The following is an 11,471-nucleotide window of genomic DNA, read 5'->3' as shown; positions in this document are numbered from 1 at the left end:
GATTGATGGTTCGGGTCTAAGTTGTGGGTCGGACATCGCATCAAAAGTAAAAAATTACGCAGATGCAAAAAAAAAAAAAAAAAAAAAGAGAAAACCTTGGAAAAAAAAAAGGTAACCCCAATTTATATAAATATAATTACCACAGACGTACATACGCTCCTCTTCCCCTCTCCGGCGAATGTGGGGGATAGAGAGAGAGAAAACTTTGGGATTTCCAATTTTGCCCCTGAACATACAAAGTGACACTTCAGACGGCTTCTTGAGAGGCACACTCCACGTGGCACTTGCCCTCTTCGCCTCCTGACGGCTCCTTTCCAGTTTCGGCCGTATCTCCTCCGTCACCGTCAGATCCTCCACGTGGCGTCATCGCCTTCTCTTCCTCGCCGTTCGATTGAGACGTGACGTCGACGTCGACGGCGACGTCGACAGGGTACACTTCCGACACACCTAACGGACTCAAGACGACAATCGTCTTGAGTTGATGATCTTGAATCTTCTTTTCCAAGTTAGATTTCTCCGAGTTCCGGTAGATTCCGTACAGAATCATCTGAACCATTCCCAATGCGAATCCCAACACGTTCGGAATCTGCGTCGGTCCAAACACCAAAACTTTTTAGAAACGAAATTTTCATAAGATAGATGATATATATATATGTATGTAAATACACTTACGGCTATGCATATGTCGTGGAGGAACAAGCCATAAGCGAACCACATAACGGCACTGATCGTCAAGAAGAAGGAGAGTGTGAAAGGCATGAACTCCACGCTCTTTGTCCGTATCACACGAGCCTACATATATATATATATATATATGTACGTTAAAAATATGTTTTTCAGACATTTTGGCAAATGATTTCGAAAAGGGTACTGAAATATTCATATGCCATTAACAGATCCTGAGGATTACAGTCGGTCCGAAACGAGATATTCTGTCGATGAGTATCGAAACTTACCACGACACTGAGTGGAGCTGCGAAGACTGAAACAGAGATTGCGACGCAAATCCAACCGAGAATCACGATCTGGTGACTGGAGTTCTTGACAAGAAAGTGAGTAACGATGAGAATCAACGAGAAGAAGGTAACGTTCATCGCCATGAACAGCTTCATAGCCGATATCTGTCAAAACACATGAGAAAGATCATGAAACATATTCATCATATGTATATGTGTGTGTGTGTGTGTAGAGCGGCTGGGCAGTGACTGGAGGAGAACGTGAGATTACCCTTTTGTCCTTGGCGGCGTAAGCGATGAACATCGCGATGTAGAAGGTTTCGACTACGCATCCGAAGGAGTTAATGGTAATTAGAAGGAAAGCGTTTTGTTTGAGCAATGCGTAGTAGAGCCAAAGCATGCAGCTGAAGAGCGAGACTTGGTACGGTAGAGACCGGAAACTCTCTGTCGATTTTTTCTTGTAGATTCTGTAGAACGTCGGTCTGAAAAAAGATAAAATATATACACAACCATATGATAAAAATCGATTATAAACAATTTCATTTGATGATATATATATTAATATATATATATATATATATGCATAAAAATTTATACTTACACTGGGGCGAGGAATACAAGGAATGATATGGCGTTACCTGTAATTAAATTTAACAAATGAAATTAGATTATGAGTCATTGTAAAGCTTCTGGTTTCGTGTAGATATTATTAAATTGATTTCGTGCCCAACCAAGTGCTCTAACCAACCACAACGGGAATTAATGAACACCGAAAACTAATGATCGGGGCAAAGTGTCATTAAAACATACATACACGTGGAAAATAACATCAACAAAAAGCGTGACGAGTAGAATTTTAATTAGCTCTATAAGCTTATATATATCTTGAGGTTAATGATCACAAAAATAGCGCCTAATTAATTTATATATGGCCCAATAGGTGGATGAAACTTAATGAGAGATTAACTATTTTGCATCTATTTAAGCAATAAACGAAATTAGGACCATTTTCGGTAGGTGGGTCACGATCAACAAAACTATATATAATACTATAGTTCTTATACGTATTTTGTGGAACCATACTAAAACCTTGCATGCAAAGTTAGCAACATATATAACAACTGCTGCTAAAATCATTTTCTAAAGGAAAGACTCGAGTTTAAGGCGAACCTCTATAAGGTTAATCTAGAGAAAGAATCGAGGTTCGTGATATAAGAGAATCAAAATCAAAGGAGATAACAAACATAAGGAGATGATCCCAAAGCTTGATATATAGGAACTAAATAGTTGCGTTGTATGTATGTTTTGGTATATATGCAAATTTGATGATGGTGATGGTGATGATGATGATATTTTTGCATGGATAAGTGATACATTACCTAAAATTCCAAAGGTTACAGCCAACAGATGCTGGTTGATCATCACGGCCATGGTTCCTCAAAAACTTGATGAAGAAGAGGAGCTTATGTATGTGGGGATTAATTAAGGGTCTCAAGATTTTTTTGAAACCCTAATTAAGCTTCTCCTCTCTCTCTCTCCTTATATGCTTCTCTCTCTAGAAATGTTTGTACATCTCATGGAGGATACTAATGGGGCTTGTGAGGCTTATATATAGGCCAAAATTAACCGTTGTAGTGAATCTTTATTTCCCTCTGGTTCAAAAAAAATATATTTAAGAAAAAACCCAAAAAAAAACCCAGCATGGTTGCATGACAAGTGGAGAATTAGTAGGTAGCGTAGCATAATATCATTTAACCCTTCTCTCACACGCGCTCAACACGCGCGTGTCCTTCACCTCCCTAACATTTGTATATTTGGTTTCATTAAAATGAAATGTGAATACGAAACCAATCTATTGAAAATCACGATCAGTATTCCAAATATATATGCCGAAATCTAAACCATGTTAATATAAAAAAAATGTAGTATGAAAAACCCTAATTAATGGTGTGGTGGTCTTAATTATACAGAAATCAAGGACTTGAATGCATGCAATGGAATTCGATTATACATTATCAACGGCTAAATTATTTTTTAAGAAACTATAAACTTATCGCTATAAACTATAACGACGAAAATATTATGAAAACATAACCTAAATTTCATTCGAACTTTGTGCTTGAGTTAATAATGCAAAAAAGGGGGAAATAATTGTTGTTATTTGCTCTTTTAATTGATTATTAATGAATATATTTATGCGTTACGGTCCCCCGCAATACACGTGACATCTCCAAACACTTCCTTTTTAGCCGTTTCTACATTAGAGAATTTTTTTAAAAAAAAAAAAAAGCAAACAGAGACGAGTATTGCCACGTCAACAGTGCTGACGTGGACGCCTTCCGACCATCCTCTGTGCTTCCGTGTCCGTAGAAGATCTCCATGTGTACTCTTCTTCCTACTTTTTTCCTCATTTTCAGGACCCTTTTTTCTCTCAATCACAAAATAAAAAACATTAATCATGCACACTTTTTTTTTTTGTAATTACGGTTTGATTAGCTTATACAATTAATGATGGATTTTTTTTTTTACAAAATGGGTTGCCGTAAAATGAAAGAATTCGAGTTTTTTTTTAAAAAAAAAGGAATTAAAGAGAGGTTAGGTATGGAGATTTGTTGTGGCAAGAGTTAGAGATTTGGTGCGTCGCATTAAATTCGGGAAAATACGAAACTTTTCTGCATATTTCGAGGCTCTGTTTGAGCAGCTATTCGAATAATGGTGACAAAAGGAGTGACGTCGGGGACGAATGATACCATGATTGCGTTTGTTATAAAATCGTTCTTGTCCTCATTCGTGAGCTGTATACACACACACACACGTATATATATATATATACACACATATATATTTATGTAACATGCCAGATTTGTGGTTCTCCATAACCGGTGTCCGAACTTCAATAATTTTATATTTTATTTTGTTGTTGATTGGAGCCTAGATTTTTAGTTTACGTACGTTTCCATGCGGTTCATGCAATTTCCTCTTCCTCATAACATTTATTTTTTTTAAATAATATCTTAAGATTGTATTCGACGACTAGTCTCTCAATCAAGAATTAGTAGTTTATCCGTTGATTCGAATTATAATTTATCTCTTTCTAAAAACTGTTTTAGATAATTATTTTTGTTTTTATTTACCGTTAAATTATTTTTGTTGGATATATTTATATGATTACCCAAGATTGTATAAAGTATATATAAGTAAAAAATAAAAACTTGACCAGGGTAGCACTGTTCTGTCGCAATAAATATCATATAGTCCGATCATTACCTCAATCATGCGATTTGTTGGTGACCCACAACGATAAATATTTGTATGTTTTCACCCAAAATAAAATAAAAAAAATAAAAAATTGCATATATCATTTGTAGTTTATGAGATGCTACCACATACGGAATGATGCACAACACATGATGCGGGTGTGTTTTCTTCGTTTTATGATTGCATGCAATCTGGTTCGTACGGATCTAGCTGTACATACATGGACACATATATTTATAGCATTGTATGTATAGCTTTCAATGATAGATATGAATTCGTTACGGAGTTAATCAGAATAATTTATTTGTGAATGACAAGATATATATACTTTAACTCTTACCATATAACTACATTAATTCTTTAAAACTTGCATACGTGTGCAAAATAATAATATTACTGTAAATGATGGTAAGGGATGTTTATATTTTGAAAATAACTATACTTAAACAATGGTTATGATATTTATATTTTAGAACAATTGTTATATTTTAGTGTTACTATTGTTTAGATAGATTTCTACGATAACATTTTAAAACTTTATGTATTTATTGAAAGTTTTTTAATCATGTATTTTCATTAGTTATTTTTTTTTCTAGTCTGTTTAGTTTTAAAGATATAGTGAGAATAGGAAAATATTATCCCACATTAAATATAAAAAATATGTCACTCCATCAAAATTTAAATTTTTTTTTAAAAAAAAAATCAACCCTAGTCCGAGAGAAGGTGATAGTGTATACATGAACATCCAAATGAATACGTACATACATATATGATGTGCACAATTAGAAAGGCCATGTCCCCTTCGTCACGAGGCGCTCATGAATTTAATATATTTCTGTGTAATGGATCGTTAGTTTGTAATAAATTGTCGAATTTCAGGCATATATTTAAATTGAATTGTGAGGTGACGAAATGGAATGTCAAGGCCAAGGGAGGACACATTTCCTTATGATTGAATTTTTGGGATTCGACCTCTAAATAAGACTCGTCCTTTTCATATTCAATCATACCACCAAATTTAATTTAATCAAATAGGTCATGAAAACGACCTCTTATTCGCCATTCTATATCAATCTAAATCATACAAACAAAATGTGTTGGATGGTTACCCTTTTTAATTCAATAGATACATTTATGTATACATTTCATGATGTTAATTAGAATGGATCTTTCATAATAGATTATAGTGCTCTTGAAGAAATTTATTTCGAATAAGATTTTTTGATATGTTATAATGATATAGGGTACTAAAAAAACACATGCACATATTTTGTTTATCATATCATAAAATTCATGTATAAGATTGGAACTGCAATAAACTATGCATGATAGTGCACGATTTCCTCAACACATGCAAGTAATTAAATGTATAAACTTTTACTATATATATATATATATTGATCGTATTGTATAGAACATATTTTGAATTTATGTAACGATATATCTAAATTTGAATAATTTAACCGATGAAATGAGAGTGTAAAACGTTAGTTCCGCCTCGAGTTGGAACCTCAAATTTGGGGAGGAGATTATTTCAAATCATATGGTTGGTCCCAAATCCCGAGATTAGTATGGACCTTCGTTTAGGGTATTCGGTTACAAAAAAAATATATTATTGCTCTAATAAATAGATATGGATTGAGTTATGGTTTCGTTCTCATAATTGAGATTTTTGAGGACTCAAACGTGTGACTTGAAGAAAACTAATGGCTCAAAATTCGAAGGGGCCAAAAATTGTGGGGCTTGTGTCGAATTTTAAGAAATATCGATTAGAATCATAACGAAGATTTGTGCTCAAGTGGTGAGGAAATGCCACACGTAGCGTGAATGAAAATTGAAATCGTCTCACGGATCCACCAAAGAAACGTCTAATCATTAATATTCCACGTCTGCTGAAATTATTTTGTTATTTTTTTTCCCATTTCACGTTAGAAACTTAGACGTCGAAATTTAAAAATAAAATAAAATAGAAAGTTAAGGAAATATGGTTCATTGCATAGTGCAAAAAATAACGTTTTTTCTCTCTAGCTTTTTTGTTCGTGCTTGCAACTGTCTTGTTCACTTTACTTTGCGTGATTTTAAGAAATATTGGAAATATATATAAAAAAAAATGGTAATGATTTTTCTTAACACAAACGAAAATGATTAATGCTAAGTTAAAAGTTTGCCCAAATAATAATTTTGATTCACATTTATAAAACTAAACAGAATCGCTTTAAAATATTAAATAATTGTATTTGAATTAAAATGTGATCCACATTTATATGGTATAATTGTTAAATTAAATTTTAAAAAATATGAATCAAATTTGACACCTATTATAAAATAAGATAAATATAATTGTTTAAAAGATAAAAAAATACTAAATAAAAAAATAACGGATTGAATAAAAGCCAATGGATTCAATAGAAAAGGTTTTTTTTTTGGTTTACTTATTGGACCAAAACATTTATTGAGTAAAGATTATTTTGTCCCAAACTCTTCTATAAAATAAAGACAACTAGATGTGATTCTTAGGTTAGTTTAGTTTATACTAAAACTAGAATAAATAAAATATTGTTTCTTTTGTAACGATCATATCATTTCCGAACTATATTAGGGGATTGGAAAATCGATGATTGAACGAAACACGTTTTGATGCGCACTTTTGACTCCTCGTTGACTTTAACATGACGTGGCAACGCATGTGATCTCTTCTCTAATCATATGCAGATGTGTTTATGTTTTTGTAAAAAAAAAACAAAAACAAAAGGCAATCATCGTATCCAATTGTCGTGTGGTGATTCGTTAATTTTGATATATAGGTAAATAAAAATAGGGATAACAGCCTAAAAATCAGGAACTTGAAAAAATTCTAAATAAAATTATGAATTTAAACTTTTATACATAAAATCATAAACTTTATAAATCTTACCATATCTCCACGCATTTAACTTTAAAAATTTTAAACTTTTATATTAAATCATAAAGTTATTAATTTTGCGGAAATACAAAAGTTTAATAAAATTCATGTTTTTATGTTATATCGGCTCACCAATAATTCATATAACAATGTCATTTCCTATTCCATTTGGATCCTAGTCAGTCCTACACACAACGAAGAACCATTGGATTGAAGAGTTTGAGTTTATCTGGACACATGCATTGTATTATACATAATTCCACAAACAAACAAAAAGTAATGGTGAGAATTGTTTTATAATAATAATAATAATAACACACGGTTAGGTTAAAATCAAATACAACCCTACTTTATTTGTTTATATATATCTATATATATATATATATATATATTATGATTGGAGTGATTGATATACAGGTAGGGATAGAGCATTTTTACCTGAGATCCACGGGTTTTGGGGCACCATATCTCGCGGGTATTGAAAATTATTTCTTGTAAGATAATAATATAGAGATCGGATTCCGTCAGACGAAAAATCCGAGTTTCGAGTTCGAATTCGGGTTTAGATATTTCAGAACGGATAATATCGCGGGTACCCGAAAAAATAAATAAATTACTAAAATACTCTTAATTTTTAGTAAACTCACCAAAATTCCCTTAATAACTCTAATTCTAATCCATATCTTCTACTATCTATCACAGAACATTATCAGCCTCTTTTTTTTTTTTTTTACAAAATTTTGGCATTTCTCTCCGTTCCGGATCGATCTCTCTGCGTTTGTGAGATCTGTTCGGTCTCATCTCCACCGTGCTCTCCCTCGTCTCCGTCGTGCTTTCCGTCAGATCTCAGTTCCGTCGTCAGGTGATGAGCACATACCTCTATCTCCATCTCCGGCTTATTCTCTCTCACTCTCAGTTCGGTATCTCCATTTCTCTCACTTCGATCTCTCCATCTCTGCCTTGTTCTCCTCATTTCAATCTCTTCATCTATGAATCATGATGTATTTTGAATTTTATTCAACTTATAATTATGATGTATTTTGGATGTTGAATTTTATGTTACTGATGTATTAGTATTGTAAATTTGCATATATATTTTTTTTTAAATTTTACACGAGTACGGATTCAGGTATCGCGAATACCCGAGACACGAGGGTACTCGGGTTTCATGAGATAGAGAACGAGATATTCCAGTCAAAAATCCGACGAGACCAAGACGAAGACCGATATAAGAGTATCTTAAAAAGTCCCCCTATATATAGGCACTAGGCATTTGGGTTTATATATATATATATATATATAAACAAAATATATAAAGGGTATAGTTGCATGATTGGTCTTGGGATAAGATCGTATGGTAGGACAAAAAAAATTACAAGACACGACGGATGAGGAAAAACATGATGGACCGTCGAATAGCTCTTATGATGATGAGCTGGATTTTTATAGTCCACTTAAGTGTCCTTAATTATATTTTATTTTTCATATGTAATATTATATATATATATATATATATATATATGTTCAGAATAGAGTCACATTTTTAAATAAACACCACAATCCACAAAAAGTTTACTTATAAACTTATAATTGTTGCATAAATCTATAGAATGGACCCCGGGAAAAGAGATTGGGGCACGCGGCATCTTTGTTAATCTTTGTTAATCACGCACAAACCTATCCCAACGTGAACAATGCATTTTTAATTAAAAGCATAATTATTGGGTTATATATATGTACATATATAATTTACTATCAGTATAGTTTTTAGAAGTGAATTTGATATGTTTAAAATTTAATATATATATATATATATATAACGAGAATATATTTTTTTGGCAATCAATATTTTTAAAAAACTATTTAAACGTTGTGTCTAAAATGCTATGTTTTATTAATCTCGAAATCTTTAGAAAATATAACTAAAATTCTTTCATTTAAATAACACTATTTTTTTACATTTTGAGATCATTTTTTTAATTTCTAAACGTATTTAAACATTTCAGTGTTATATTTTTATAATCATATGTTTATCAATGTTTTATCATTGACACGTTAATATAACACAGTTTGAATATATTCACTTTACAACGAAAAGAAATATTTCTCATTTGATGAATAACAAAGAAAATAGCCAAAGGTCAAAGGCGATGTGTTCAAAGGCTGCTCCCGGGCCTAGGGAGATGTAGGTTGGGCCGAAGGCCCAGGTGAACTTCCTGGTTTGACAAAAAAAAAAAAAAAAATAAAAATAAAAATTTTGGGTACCAAAGAGAGCAAGATATGATGATTGGGGGATTACGTGTGAGGTGTGGGGGCCGGAGATTAAGCACTAATGTTAGGTTTAGTTAATGAATGACTAATCATTCTTTGAGATAAACATTATAGTACAAGGAATCTCCTAACTCACCTTTTTAGGCATTAAATAAACATTAATTATACAATTTCACAAGTATATCTAGAAAATATATATCAATTTTTAGTTTGACAAATAAATATAACAATATTGAAATGTGTCAAAAAAATACATTATATACGAATTTTAACGGATCTTAATTAACTAATTTTAATAAAAAAAAATAATTTATATTCTGATTTTATCATCGTTGATTACTACGTAGTAAATTGATTTCAATTTTAAGAGTTGATATATTTTTTTGGCACATTTGGTGTATTTATTTGTCAAACTAAAAACTGGTATTTTTTTTTATGTTTTCCTAATTAAAATGATCATTACTTTGCATTCTTTTTATTACATTTCAGTAATGTTGTTATTAGATAATCTCAATTCCAGCGCCCAAAAAATCTGAATTTCAATAAGGATATATAAATAATTATAATATCAGTATAAATAGTGAAAATATGTCTATAAACAAATTAAAAAAAAAAGAACATCTTTCTCATAAAGGTGTGTCAACCTAATGATAGGCTAAATGATTAGTTCCTTAATTATCATCTTCTCAATTCTTTTAGATTTAAAAAAAAAATTATCTGATCATTACTATATACCAAATTCGTCTGTTATAATCGTTTCCCTAATCTTTTTGTGCTTTGATTGACTGAAGTACGGACAAACAAAACATATCTCAAATCCTTATTGTATTTTTTAATCATTACAAAATTTGTGGTTATTTTGATTGTACTTAAAAGACATTTCCACCAAGGATCACGACCATTCATGTGCATTTGTGATCCATTCATGACACATGCATATGAACCAAACGAGGTATTATAAAAAATATCATCTCTTTGTTATTTTGATTTCAAAACATACCCTTCTCCAGTTGTGATCCTATATGACCCGAAATATAATCTTGGTCATATTGGTCATAACGTTAAATTTATGATGATCATACTCATTTATTATGCTCATACATTGTATATCTCACTAATCATTTGATAAAAACATTATAAATTTAACGTTATTATCAATGTGATCAAAATTATATTTCGGATCATATGGATTATAGAGTTACTCGTTTTTAAGTCAAAAATAACAAAGGAGAGCTATTTTTGATATAACGGTGAACCAACCTGCTATTGTCCTTTATTTTATATATATATATATATATATATACCAAATACAAATTTGGGCTTTTTTTTTATTGAACCCAGATTCCAAGAACTGGTTACAGATATGAGGGAATTCAATAAAATTCATCAGATGACCCATTTGGAAGGCCCAAGAAAGCCCATTGCAAAGTCAAACGCATAATCTTAAAATAAAATACATCACACGCACGCGTGTATATATCTATATATATTACACACACTTTTTATGTCCCCGTGTATATGTATTTCATGGAAAATGATATTCTAAAATTTTCCCTTTATAAGATAAGGGGGAGGAAAAAAAAAGGGAGAAGAAAAAGCAAGCAAAAAACAGGGCAAATGGAAATCTAACCTTTAATTGGCTGGAATTTGTGTCTTGCAAGTTTCGAATAAACACTATATATGTAGCACACTGATTGGTGGCATCACACGTGCGAGAATAAGAATCAGCATTTTTTTATTTTTTTTATTTATGGTCACATGCCATTAAAAGTCACTCTTCTTTCCCTCTCTCTTCTTCTTCCCTTTGTTTGTTGCCTCAAATATATATATATATATATATACACACACGTTCCTTCACCTAAAAGATTTAATCTTTGTAGATTTCGTGTAGGAAAAAATTGATCATAAAGTCAAGTAATTTGATTTACTTGTGTACCAAAAAAGGAGATGGATATAGAGGGATAAATATGTATTTTTACAGTTGCATTATTAGGTCAACATATTCGTATAAATAGCCACTAATATGATTAATAATATTAAGCTTCTTTTATCTAGTATATGGTATCAGAGTCATCCCTTATTTT

The 11,471-nt window shown here is 31.5% G+C and overlaps 1 protein-coding gene across 1 annotated transcript; it reads right to left on the bottom strand.

The window, feature by feature from the left end:
- Positions 1 to 100: 100 nt before the first annotated feature.
- Positions 101 to 2,518, bottom strand: LOC104825481 (bidirectional sugar transporter SWEET15-like). Its single transcript, XM_010557809.1, has 6 exons — positions 2,336 to 2,518; positions 1,558 to 1,594; positions 1,228 to 1,438; positions 957 to 1,121; positions 673 to 792; positions 101 to 586 (listed from the first exon to the last, which is right to left on the bottom strand). Exons 1-6 carry the CDS (start codon positions 2,385 to 2,387, stop codon positions 248 to 250), a joined length of 924 nt encoding a protein of 307 aa, XP_010556111.1. The 5' UTR covers positions 2,388 to 2,518; the 3' UTR covers positions 101 to 247.
- Positions 2,519 to 11,471: the final 8,953 nt, after the last annotated feature.

This window comes from Tarenaya hassleriana, unplaced genomic scaffold, assembly GCF_000463585.1.
Source record: "Tarenaya hassleriana unplaced genomic scaffold, ASM46358v1 Cleome47, whole genome shotgun sequence".
NCBI lineage: Eukaryota > Viridiplantae > Streptophyta > Magnoliopsida > Brassicales > Cleomaceae > Tarenaya > Tarenaya hassleriana.
This window is presented reverse-complemented; position numbering and strand designations above follow the sequence as displayed.

What these genes read in the sequence shown, in the direction of transcription:
- LOC104825481 (XM_010557809.1), bottom strand. Translation starts at nt 2,387, where the DNA reads ATGGCCGTGATGATCAACCAGCATCTGTTGGCTGTAACCTTTGGAATT. An exon ending in CTTGTATTCCTCGCCCCAGT is followed by an intron (nt 1,439 to 1,557) that starts GTAAGTATAAAT and finishes ATCTTTTTTCAG; the next exon opens with ACCGACGTTCTACAGAATCT. An exon ending in ACGCCGCCAAGGACAAAAGG is followed by an intron (nt 1,122 to 1,227) that starts GTAATCTCACGT and finishes GTGTTTTGACAG; the next exon opens with ATATCGGCTATGAAGCTGTT.